The 13,574-nt window shown below is 35.2% G+C and overlaps 1 protein-coding gene across 10 annotated transcripts in view; it reads left to right on the forward strand.

The window, feature by feature from the left end:
- The window catches only part of BCAS3 (BCAS3 microtubule associated cell migration factor), a 493,516-nt gene that overhangs the window by 137,201 nt on the left and 342,741 nt on the right, over window positions 1-13,574 (forward strand). For all 10 annotated transcript variants that reach the window (XM_053655011.1, XM_053655008.1, XM_053655033.1 and 7 more), the window contains exon 14: window positions 10,996-11,129. In XM_053655011.1, the coding sequence (XP_053510986.1) occupies window positions 10,996-11,129 (134 nt within the window). The remainder of the gene's footprint in view (window positions 1-10,995; window positions 11,130-13,574) is intronic.

The following is a 13,574-nucleotide window of genomic DNA, read 5'->3' on the forward strand; positions in this document are numbered from 1 at the left end:
TTAATTCTTCCAGTTCATGAACATGGTACATGCTTCCATTTGTTTGTGTCTTTCTTAATTTCTTTCTTTAGTGTTGTATAGTTTTCTGAGTACGGGTCTTGTACCTCCTTGGTTAGGTTTATTCCTAGGTACTTTATTTTTCTTATTGCTATATCAAATGGGATTATCTTCCTGATTTCTGTTTCTGATATTTCATTGTTGGTATACAAAAATGCCTTTGATTTCTGGATGTTGACTTTGTATCCCACTCTTTTGCCAGATTCACTTATTAGATTGAATAGTTTTTTTGGTAGAGTCTATAGAATTTTCTGTGTACGCTATTGTGTCATCTGCAAAGAAAGACAGTTTTGCTTCCTCCTTTCCAATTTGGATGCCTTTTATTTCTTTTTCTTGTCTGATTGCTATGACTAGGACTTCCAATACTATCTTGAATAGAAGTGGTGAAAGCGGCATCCTTGTCTTGTTCCTGATCTTTGTGGGAAAGGTCTAAGTTTTTGCCCAGTGAGTATGATGTTGCTGATCATTACATTTTGTTTTTTCCCCATTTTATTACTAACAGTTTCAAATGTTAAAATTGATCTAAAAGATTATATAGTAATGACCCATGTGCCACCACCTTCATTAAACATGTGTTCACATAAAAAAATTAATTAATTTATTTCTAGAGAGGGGAAGGAAGGGTGAGAGAGAATGAGAAAAACATTAATGTGTGGTTGCACTGTGTGCCCAGTACTGGGGACCTGGCCTGCAACCCAGGCAAGTGCCCTGACTGGGAATAACACCAGCAACCCTTTGGCTTGCAGACCAGCACTCAATCCACTGAGACACACCGGCCAGGGCACATTTTAATATGTGTGTGTGTGTGTGTGTGTGTGTGTGTGTGTAATACATACATATGTGTATTTTGCTGAACTATTTCAATGTAAGTTACTTGTATTATAAAATTTTACCCAGTATAAATGATGAATTTCCTAAGAATAAGGACTCCATCTTGTATAAGCAAAATTATATTGTAGTTTAGAAAACTAACACACTATATTATCTAATATCCAAGCCATAATTTAAAATTCCTCTATTTTCTCAAAAATGTGTTCTCAAGCTGCTTCAAACTGAGTTCTAATTCAAGTTCACTTCTTACATTTTGTTTTGTCTCTTTAGTTCCTTTTAATCCACCTTATAACTTCCACTTCTTTTTTGCAGTGCCCAGTCCAGTTATGTTATGCAAATTCTGCATTTGTCATATTTTTTTCATTATAATAATGTTTTCTTTGTTCTCTAAAAAGGCTTTTAAATAGCATTCAGGCTAAGGATTTTTTTTTAACATCTTAAGTATTGCTGTCTACATCATTTCATCCTGGCAGGAGACACATCACATCAGGTTGTCTTGCAATTCATGATACTATGTTTGATCACTTGGAGGAGTTAGTGACCCATCAAATGTCTGCATATTGGAGATAGGTTTCTGTTGTGGAGATTAGTAAGTAATCTGTGGAGTGTTGTTTTGGCCTTGTTTCTGAAACAACTTTTTATTTAATAGTTTTGTTACATTGAAGGCTATATAACAGTGATGTTTTTCCTAATTGTATTGTTTTCTGCATTGATTGTCTGTTGTTCTTCTATTAAAAAAGTTTTCTCTCATCATCCAGGATGAACCACAGTCATCCTGTATGTGAAAGGCAGAGATTAAATGCTTAATTTGGTAAAATGCTTTATCAGTTTTTATAATTAGCTGTTGGTTTAATACTCTCAGTGGTGGAATTCCACTGTAGTGGAGTTATTTTTAAAATAAAAGTTACTTTGTTCATAAATAAAAGAAAATTGTTGTTTTGAGTTCAGAGCTAAAATATTTTCATAAATGTACAGTCTTTTCCAATTTTACATTTTTTGTTGATGAATCTGAAGAGACTGCCATTTTATCTTACTCTGCAGAAATGATCCTATTAGTTAGAATGATGGTAAATAAAGAATGATGGTAAGAGGATAATATAGAGTACTTTGAATAATCTTTCCTCCAATAACTTAATTAGTCATTTTTGATAGGAAGATTTTTGTACTGATTGTTGATCAGTAGGATTGATTTAATTAATGAAGACAAAGATTTATTGAAGTGGGCTGAATATTGTGGGAATTAAGTTAAATTTGAAGAAAGTCTGGAAGTTATGTCCCTCACAGCACTCCACTTGAAGGAGCCAATATGACTCATTTTGATAGGCCATCTATTATGTCAGATCTCCTTTGTATTAATGTACATTTCATACTACCAAAGTCAGAGTCCTTCAGACACTTGAAGCTTTATTTTTTCCTGTCAATGACTTTCTGTTAAAACAAGAACATATTGGGTTGGGCGAAAAGTTTGTTTGGCTTTTTTCTGTAAGATGGCTCCAGTGGCACTTAGTTGTCTTTGACTTCATCCAGAACAGGTTTGTTAGATTGCATTGCTACAGCTGTCTAAGAAGCATGCATTAAAACAACAACAACAACAACAAGCAACAGACTCCCAGTATGGTGATGGAGCCCAGAGTGTTGAGGGCTGAGGCTGGCCAAGAAGGTATAGGTGAGCTGGTCTGCCCAGAAAGGTACCAGCCAGGTGGCCCTAGTCAATTCCACTTGGGCTGCTATTCTTGGATGGGAAACAGTGAGAATTTAAGACGTAAGTGCTCATTTCAAAGATGAATTCCAGCCAACACCCAAATGTATGTAAGAACCTCCTGCCCTCTCCTCTCAACCCGGCATGGGAAAAAAAAACAAACACAAAGTGGGCCGGTGTATTGCCCAGTTTGGGAGTGAATATTATATAAACCATTTGCAGATCATTTTGGTTCTCTTTTTTTCAAAGTCTTTGCACAATAAAACCAATGTATTTGTTGATACAGGACATTAATTCCATTAAATTGCATTAAGTGTAAAAAAACTTATCAACATTGATGAATTTTTGTGTAGCTATTTTAGTTTGTAGATAGAATTAAATATGCAACATTTTTGGCATGTTAAGCTTTATTATTTAAAGAAAGGTAAAAATGCAACTGAAATAAAAAAAGATTTGTGCAGTGTATGGAGAAGGTGCTGGGACTGACTGAATGTGTCAAAAGTTGTTTGCGAACTTTTGTGCTGTAGATTTCTTGCTGGATGATGTTCTAAGGTCAGGTGGACCAGTTGAAGTTGATAGTGATCAAATCAAAACTAATTGAGAACAAACCACAGGGGTAGTTTTGTTGTGATCGAACATACATTGGTATACCATTATCAATGAACATCCTTAGTTTACATTAGGGTTCAGTGTTGCTGTTTTATCTTTTGTGGGTTTTGACATATTAGTATTATATGTATCCACCATTGCAGGATCATATAGAATAGTTTTACTATCCAAAATGTTTTTTTTTTTAAAGCATATTTGGGAATTCTTGGTTATCTTTTTTCTTCCAAGGATTCTTTCTGCTTCTTTTTTCCTCTTCTGTCCTTTGGGACTCCATGATTCATAGATTGTCTCCTTGATGGTATCCCACTGGTCTCAGAGGCTCTGTTAATCTTTCTTCATTATTTTTTTCCAGTCTGGGTGGTCCTGATCAATTTCTTCTGCCAGTTGAAATGTGCTGCTTGCATACCTCTGTTGAATTTTTCATTTCAGTAGTTGTAGTTTTCAACTCCAGAATTCTGTTTGTTTCTTTTTTATGATATTATCTCTATAGTGGTATCTACTCCTTAGTGAGACGTTGATATTGTCCTTATACTTTCCTTGAGTACTGTAGACATGGTTTCTCTGCATCCTTACCAGCATTTAGTATTTAGTATTCCACCATTTAAAAATTTTAGACCTCTCCTTATTTTGCCTTCCTGTCTTGTGCTGTTCCTGATATTTCGCCTTTTTGTTACTTCTTTTTAATAAATTCCTATTAACCTTGATTCAAAATGTATCTTATTATGGCCTTTTAGCAGTTGTGTTTTTTTCCATTTTCATTTAGTCCCCTTATAATCCCCTCCCCTCAGCAGTCAGCACACTTGTTCATGTCCATGAGTCCTTTTTCCTTTTTACTCAATACCTCCACCCTCTTATCCTTCTTCCCACTAGCATCATTTTCTCTCCATGAGTCTGTCTCTGTTTTGCTTGTTGGTGTAGTTTCTTTGTTAGATTCCACATATTGGTGAAATCGTATGGTATTTGTCTTTCTCTGACTGGCTTATTTCACTTAGCATAATGCTATCCAGGTCCATTCATACTCTTGCAAAGAGTAAAATTTTCTTCTTTTTTATGACCAACTAGAATTTTATTGTGTAAATGCCCCATAGTTGTTTTATATACTCATCTATTGATGGACATTGGGCTGCTTCCACACCTTGGCTATTGTAAATAATGCTGCAATGACCTTAGAGGTGCTTATGTGCTTTTGAATTTGTGTTTGGGGTTCCTTTGTATATATTCCCTGAAGTGAGATAGTTACGTCAAATGGCAGGGATCCATTTTTAATTTTTGAAGGTATCTCCATATTGCTTTCCACAGCGGCTGCACCATACTTTCCTACCATCAGCGTATAAGGTTTAACAATTGAAATGAGCAAAGATCTGAATAATTATATCACACAAAAATATGAAAATAATAAATATCACTGATCACCAAGACAATATGGCATATTAAAACTATAAGAAATCACCAAATACTAAAATGATTAAAAACTTAAAAAGATTGACCATACCAAATGTTGATGAGATTATTGAGCTCATATTACATGCTGCTGTGGAAAAACATTTTTGCAGTTTCTTTGTAAATATTGACCTGAGAGAAATTAATATAAATGCCCACACAGAGACTTGAAATTGAATCTTCATAGAACTGTTTCACAATAGACCAAAACTATAAATAGATGCTGAATGAATATGTAATTTTTCATATATCCATATAATGGAACACTACTCAGCAATAAAAGTCAATGAATGGACTACTGTTACCCACAGCAGATAGGGTTAAAATTTTTTTGAACGATCTCATTTACATGGAATTCCAAAGCAGGCAATGTTAATTTATAATGCTAGAAAGCCAATCAGTGGTCGCTTGGGGCCATAGGATGGGGAGGCACTGAACTGCAAGTGGATGCAAGATACATATTCTGTATCCTAATTATGGCAGTAGTTCCATAGGTGTATACATATACTTTTCAGATTCATCAAACTGAGTGCATTTATTGTATATGAATTGTACATTAGTTGAGGTTAATAAAGTTTTAAAAACTATTCTGGCATCTGACCAGTTGGAAAAAAGAAGAATATGTATAGACATGTACCACTTTCCTATATGTGTGTTGGATGAATAGACTGCTCAAAATAATAGAATACCTAATATAAAAATCCATCAGATGTAGTTAAAGATACCTACAGAACTGAAAAATTTTATGATGAAAAATAAAAGAATGAACACAAATTATTTAAATAAAGATGTTAGGACATTTAACTACAAACTCCTGAAAATGTAAGAGGATGTATTTAAAAAGTTATGAAAAAAGTGAGCTAGAAAACTAATTGTTGATTTCAGACTTCTAGCCAAGACAGAGGTGTAGGTAGATACACTTTGCCTCCGCACATAACCAAAAGGACAACAACAAATTTAAAAACAAAAACTAACCATAACTGCCAGAAAATCAAACTGTGTGGAAGTCATGACAACCAAAGAGTTAAAGAAAAAAACATTCATCCAGATGGTAGGGGTGGATACAGGAAGCCAGGATGGAGAGTACTTGTGGCAAGGTGGTGGCTGGAGGACAGGGCAGTCCCACATTCGCATGTAGATAAACCTAGAGGAACAACTGGGGAATGAGACAGATCACATATCCCAGGGTTCCAGCACGGAAAATAAAGCCTCAAAACCTCTGAGTGTAAAAATCTGTGGGGTTGAGGTGGTGGGAGAAACTCCCAGCCTCACAGAAGAGTTCATTGGAGGGACTCACAGGCTCCTGAACAGACACAAGACCACCCACCCAGGAATCAGCACCAGAAGGGGTCAGTTTGCTTGTGAGTAGTGGGGGAAGTGACTGAAAGCCATCTGAGAGCTGAGTAAATGACATTGTTCCCTCTTGGACCCCTCCCCCACATACAGCACCACGACACAGGGTTGCCTTGCCCTGGCAAATACCTAAGGCTCACCCCTTACTGTATAAGAAGCCTGCTGAGACAAAAAAAATATGGCCCAGATGAAAGAACAGATCAGAGCTCCAGAAGAAAATACAACTAAGTGATCAAGAGATAGCTAGCCTATCAGATGCAGAGTTCAAACCACTAGCAATCAGGATGCTCACAGAAATGGGTGAGTATGGTCGTAAAATAGAAGAAAAAGTGAATACGGTGAAAAGCCAAATAAAGGAAAATGTACAGGGAACCAACAGTGAAGGGAAGGAAACTGGAACTCAAACCAACAGTTTGGAGCAAAAGGAAGAAATAAACATTCTACTAGAACAGAATGAAGAAACAATAATTCAAAAACATGAGTAGAGGCTTAGGAACCTCCAGGAGAACTTTAAATGTTCCAACATCCGAATCAAGGGGTGCCAGAAGGAGAAGAGGAAGAACAAGAAATTGAAGACTTACTTGAAAAGCAATGAATGAGAACTTCCCCAGTCTGGCAAAAGAAATAGACTTCCAGGAAGTCCAGGAAGCTCAGAGAGTCCCAAAGAAGCTGGACCCAAAGAGGAACACACAAGGCACATCATCTTTAAGTTACCCAAGATTAAAGGTAAGGAGAGAATCTTAAAAGCAGCAAGAGGGAAGGAGAGAATTACCTACAAAGCAGTTCTCTTAAGACTGTCAGCTGATTTCTCAGAAAAATCTGTACAGGTAAGAAGTGGTTGGAAAGAAGTATTTGAAGTCATGAAAGGCAAAGACCTACATCCAAGATTACTCTATCCATCAAAGCTATCATTTGTAATAGAAGGACAGATGAAGTTCTTCTCAGATAAGGTCAAGTTAAAGGAGTTCATCATCACCAAGCCCTTATTATATGAAATGTTAAAGGGACTTATCTAAGAAAAAGATGATCAAAGGTATGAACTGTAAAATGACAACAAACTCACAGTTATCAACAACCAAACCTAAAAATTCAAAAACAAAAATGAACTAAGCAAACAACTAGAACAGGAACAGATTCACAGAAATAGGGATGGCAGGGATGTTATCAGTGGAGAGGGGAAGGGGGGAGAATGAGGGGAAAGTTACATAAATAGACAGGGGGAGGTTAAGAATAGTATGGGAAATGTTGAAGCCAAAGAGCTTATATGTATGACCCATGGACATGAACTAAGGTAGGGGATGGGAGTAATGGTGGGAGAGGGTACAGGGCAGAAGGGAAGAAAGGGGAGAAAAAAAATGGGACAACTGTAATAGCATAATTAATAAAATACATTAAGGAAAAAAGAAAATTGTTGAGTTTAGACTTTTCCTCATGGAACATGAATAACAGCCATGTCAGAGATTTTTTTACTCTAACATATGTTGGTATCAAGGAACACATATAAGGGACAAATGCACTAAGCCAAAGCGGGGTAGCGTCAAGGGTGGGAGTTGGGGATGGCTGGAGTGGGTGAGGGAGTGGTGTGGAGAAAATGGAGACAATTGTACTTGAACAACAATAAAAATAAATAAGCATATCTTGGTTCTGGTTATGTGCAACTTTGGGGGGAATCAGATAAATCATATCCTTTGTTCATGGATAGGGCTTACATCATCGCCTTTAATGGTGTTACCGAGCATAAAGTCAAGAAAGTCTTAATATATATCCTGGGCCACAAATATGGAAGAATGCAATGTAAAGTTTGATTATCCCCATCATTAAGCACATTAAGAAATGGGCTAACATTGATGCTGCCGTAGCAACTGAGGCCATTGCTTTCAGGTATTCATATTTGGTTTAAAGTTTTTTTAAAACAGACTCTGATAGAGTTTTTTTAATAGACTCTGATATTGTTGTGGTTTTTATGTAATTTGCAAACCTAACAGATTTTTATTAGTAGTAGGATTCTGATTCTTTGCTTTTATATGTATATATTTGACTGATAATGATAAAAATAATGAAATATAAGTATGCATCTGTACAGGTATTGATGGGAATGTGTTAAATTCACAAGAATTAATACCAAAACAAAATTATTTTATGAATGATAATTGAAATTTCTGTAAAGATTTTGATTTGACCCAGAATATCAGTGTTCTTGTCTGTTTTTGGAAGAGCGTGAATAGCTGGTAATTTGTCTTCCACTTCATATATGTGCATGTGATAAAGAAACATACAATTAGGTAGGTGTTATAAATAGGATATGGCAAAAAGACATATCTACTCATGTTTCCATGATTTTATAGCATATGCCCAGTGGAGGTTTGCTGCTCTTTAATTTTGTCTTTTGGGCTAACCAGCTGACGCCCAGTTGAAGAGACTTATGTTCTTATAAGGCCACAAAAGCCTTAATGTTCAGTCTCTAGTCTCAGATTTTGGAGAACACCATGTACCATCGGCAGCTCCTTTCCCACCCTCTAATGCTAACGCTCATCTATCAAACTTGAGGCTGAGAGTGAGGGAGAGGAAGCTTCCAGATAAACATACAACAGCGCCTAAACAGCTAATCACTCTAGGCTTCCGCTTCCAGGCCCTATAATTAGAAGTCCTATTTTCCCTTGTATTCCCAGATGACGCAAATGCATTTTGTGGCTTGGCACCTCATTTGGGGCGTAGGTTTAGTTTATGGCCAGGCTAGTCTGGTTTAGTCTTCTGATGCTGCATAAATAGTTCTCAAGCCACAGTCTACTCTGTACAAGTTTTTCCTTTTATGTATATCTGCTTTTTAACTTGTTTTCTAGAGAAAAAAAGCTTGTCATTTCTCCCAGAAGAATGTGTGCAAAAGAGGAAATTATAAATTAAAAGAAAACACATGATTGTGTAATAGTACACAAGCTATTTCTTCCTTTCCTTTCTGCTCTTTCCATTTTTTCCCATCATTTTAGTTTTGTCAAACATATTAAGCTGATTGCTGGATTATAGAAGCCACATTTATGTGGAGAAGTGGAAAATGAAAACTTTGAGCTAAGATACAGAGAAGATAAAAGGATAAATTTTCAATGGGATATTTCTCTAAAAATTTGAACTTGTTTTTATATTAAAAATGAGATTAATTTCAGTTTCAAAAGCTGAGAATATGTTCCTTTCTGAACACTCATGTATAACAATACTGGTCTTGATTTGACTAATAGAAGCTTATTTGCATGCTCATTTTGAGTAAAATACTGATCTATGATTCTAAAAGAAATTAAATTTATCTTCAGTAGCTAATATATTTTTTATAAATGCAGGTTCATGACATTTCCTGTCAGAGTGACTTTTCCATTGGATGGGTTGTCATATGCAGAAAATATTTTGTTGTGGGAAAGTTGACTCCAACCATAGTAGTGGAGTTGTGATAATGTAAATTGAGGATATAACTCAGCAAAAACTAGGAATAAAGAAATACCATGCAGAAAAGGCCAACAAAGCATTCACATTCAACCTTAGAAATTTATCGCTTCAATAACAACAATAATATGGAGAGAATGTAAAGTATACTAGTGACATCATGACCATAGCTAGGTGCAGGGTGGGAGGCAATATTACATAAACTGTTACAGATTTGAAGTAGACTTCAGTGAACATTTAAAATATATTCTCCTGGAAACAATCAGGGCACTGGCATCTAGTATGTTATTTTTCAATCTAAAGTAGTGACTAGAACTGTATCTTATATTAGCCATGTAAATTGTGAACCCAAGTATACTTCCACCTTTCTATTTAAACACCTACCTTAGAAAACTACAAACCACCATATCTCAGGAACATAGACACAAAAATCCTCAACAAAATACTAGCTAATTTAATCCTGAATATTGTTGTGGTCTCCATTATCCCAAAATTGATTTATAGACTTAGTATGATCTTCCCAAAAATTCTAGGAATTTTTTTCAGTAGATATCAAAAAGTGTATTCCATGTTTGGAAGGGCAAAGGAATTGAAATAACTAAAAAAATATTGGGAAAGGTCAGAAAAGGATGACTCGCTTTGCCTGATTTCAAGATTTCCTATATTCAAGATTTCCTGTATAGTTACAGTAATCAAGAAAGTGTGTTATTAAGGAAAGTACAAAGACAGAAATCGATCCACTAGAATTGTAGTTTTAGAAGGAGACCTATGCATGCATATATGGCAAGTTGATCTTTGCCAAGTTGATAATGGATAACAATTGAAGGATGAAGAATTCAATGGATAAAGAGAATAGTTTCTTCAAAAAACCCCGTTGGAACAATTGGACATCATTTGCAAAAAATTAATTTGTTGGATATCTTACAGTTTATGCAAAAATTAACTCAAAAAGGATGATAGACCTAAATGTAAAATAAAAACTATGAGATTTTGATAAGAAAACAGAAAAATTTTGTGATTTAGGATTATGCAAAGAATTCTTAGCTGCTCCATCTCATCAGGATGAAAAACTTGGCTCTGTGAACGCTATTGCAGGCAATTCAGTAAATAAATATCCTGCTGGGGTAGCAGCCAGCCATAAACTGGTGATGAAGTAGGATATTGGTAGTTGTTTTCATAGGTAAATTGGAACTTAAAATTCAGGTTTTGAGAAATGGCAAATGGTGGGAATTGACATGGAAATAAGTCATTTTCATATTCATTTGATCAAATTTGCTACTGTAAAATGCTTGTGAACTCTGTAAATTCAGGTATATAAAACTTTTTTTATTCTAGTTGTAGGGTAACATCATGAATCTAGGATTCTTACTCTTGTATATTATCCCGATGTAGTACTAGGGTTTGGTATTACATAGGATAAAGATACCGTTTTAATTTTTTATTGTGAATACTTTCTTTTATCTTTGGTAATTTTTTCTTTGATAATTTTTTAAAGCATGATGAGTACTTTGTGAATATATTTCATCCACTTACATAATGGTTTTTATTTTTACCCTCTTTTTTGGTATATCCTTCAGGAATGCTCCTAGTCACAACAGATACCCTTGGCCACGACTTTCACGTCTTCCAAATTCTGACTCATCCTTGGTCCTCATCACAAAGTGCTGTCCATCATCTCTATACTCTTCACAGGGGAGAAACTGAAGCCAAAGTAAGTTGCATATTTTTCAGAAGGTGTTTTCTTAGTGTAATATTACATCTGACATAGCTGGTTGTTTATATCATACTGGAATTTAATGTTAGTGAGAACATACTTGGTGATAGAATGGGTCATAAAAATTGCAAAAACAATTTTATTGCGTCTTGACCCAATGCATAAGTAACAGGTGAACAGTTCAGTGACTGTTAAGACAAAAGTTCCTTTGATCTTTCTCCTCTTACCCTAATGCCATTGTTTGGGGTAGATTCCTCTACACCAGTTGTTACCCATTTCTCCAGAACTTTTCCTAGGTATTTTGATTCTCTATACATGCATACACATACACAGACACATGTATATAAGCACATATGTTCACATGTACAGAAAACTGCAAGTTTTGTAGTGTATAGACTATATGGATATTATTCAATGGTATACTGGAGGGCTAGTGAGACGCAGTTATGCACTTTTGTCCCCAACTCTGGATGTAGTGATATTACATTGGCATGAAATCGTCCACCGGAGGAGTGTTTACATAGTGGAAACCAGCAAACACTACAGGTCAGAGTAAATCTTTTTCCTTAGGGAGCCAGTTTTTGACATGTAATAGCACATCACTGTGCACACATGCATGAAGATGTATATACATGTGCACACACACCCATGCATATAATTTATGGGGTATTTGCTATGTATTTTGCATGTATTTAATATTCTTAATATTTTTGGTAGATATTGAGATGTCATCTTAATAGCCTAAAGTCCTAAATATGCTGTTTGTTTCACAGAGCCTGTGGCCATGCATTTACTAGTGTACTTCTCTATGGCCTTTATTCCAAGGGCTCATGGACCCAACACCACTTATTGACCAGTCTGTCTTTTCCCAATAGTCCAAAACGCTTTTTTGTCATAAATTCCCATGAAAAACTTCTATAATAGAATGAAACATCTGAAATATATAGGAACACATGAAGGGTTCATAATGATATCTAAGAAGGAACCATTGGCTATTACTGTAGGATGCTTGTTTATTAAGCATTATGAAAATTGATAATTGAAGGAAAAGTATGGAGTATTTACCTTTCTTGTATCAATTTCATAAGGTATCAAAATAGTTGATGAGGGAATGTTCGTTTTTGTCGAAGAATTCCAGTTTTGAAATGTTAGACTTTAGACTTATTCTGGTGATCGTTTTGCAATCTGTATACATATTGAAACATTATGTTCGATACCTGAAACTAATATAATGTTGCATGTCAGTTATACCTCATTTGAAAAAAGCAGTTAGAATTTTAAGAATCAGTGTGTTGCTACCCCTGATGAAACAGTGGACCTAGGCAATAATGATCTGTGTTTGGTGTCAGCAGATGAATCTTGACATCACCAAAGTAAAGCATTAGTTATCATGTGCTTCCCAGTGTGATGTGATGTAATGGGATATGTGTGACATCATCATCATTGAAAATGTTTCTACCCAGCCCTCCAAATTAAACCTCAGTCTATCTAATTCAGCCCCTAGATACAATTAGTGCTTTAAACAAGATATGGAGATTGAGGAACGAGTTAAACAATACCAACTGTCAAATGTGGGAGGTCCTCATTACAAGTGTCACCTGGTTTTTACAACAAATAGCTGTAATGGGAAATAAAAGTGGTTGTGTGGCAGGGCTTAACAGTACTTGTAGAGACTATTATCTAAATACTAAGTGTGGATGTTATTTGCATCCTGTTTCATACAAATTAAGTATAAAAATGTATTTTTCATACAAGTGAGGAAATTTGAACATTTGCCTTAGTAGATACTGTTAAAGAATTTAGTGTGCTTCTTTTTCCTGTGATGCATACAAATGCATTTGCAGATGTGTAGAATTTGTTTTAAAAATAATCTAGAAGTAGGAGAGTGTTCATTAAATAAAAGAACAAATAAATGATACAAGAAAATGGACTTTTTTTTTTTACTAAAAAGCATTTAGGGGTGTTTTATTGTATTGAAATATAAAGAAAAATATTTTATAATTGTATTTCTTTTCTTTTTTATTGTTTACATTATTACGGATATCCCTGTTTTCCCTCCCTTTTTTCACTGGCTCCCTGCCCTCACCCCTTGCTGGCCATCCTCACACTGTTTTCTGTATTTGTGGGTCATGCATTTATGTTCTTTGACTGTATTGATTGCAAGAGTCTTAAGAAACATGACTTAAATGCAATGTGTGAACTTTGTTTGGAGATTGATTTAAGCAAAATGTAATATTTTTAAAACAGTTGGAGAAAAATAGACTTCAAATTGGGTATTATGTGATACTAGTTAATTTTGCTGGGTCTGTAGTTATGGTTTGTTTTTTTTAAATCTTTGTCTGTTTGGCATATATCCTGAAGTCATGCTGAAGTGAAACAGTATGGCATCTCTAATCTGCCTTTAAATATTCTGGTATAACACAGCTAAGGGATAGGTTAATA

Source organism: Artibeus jamaicensis, unplaced genomic scaffold (assembly GCF_021234435.1).
Source record: "Artibeus jamaicensis isolate MK-2021 breed Jamaican fruit bat unplaced genomic scaffold, CSHL_Jam_final contig_1998, whole genome shotgun sequence".
NCBI lineage: Eukaryota > Metazoa > Chordata > Mammalia > Chiroptera > Phyllostomidae > Artibeus > Artibeus jamaicensis.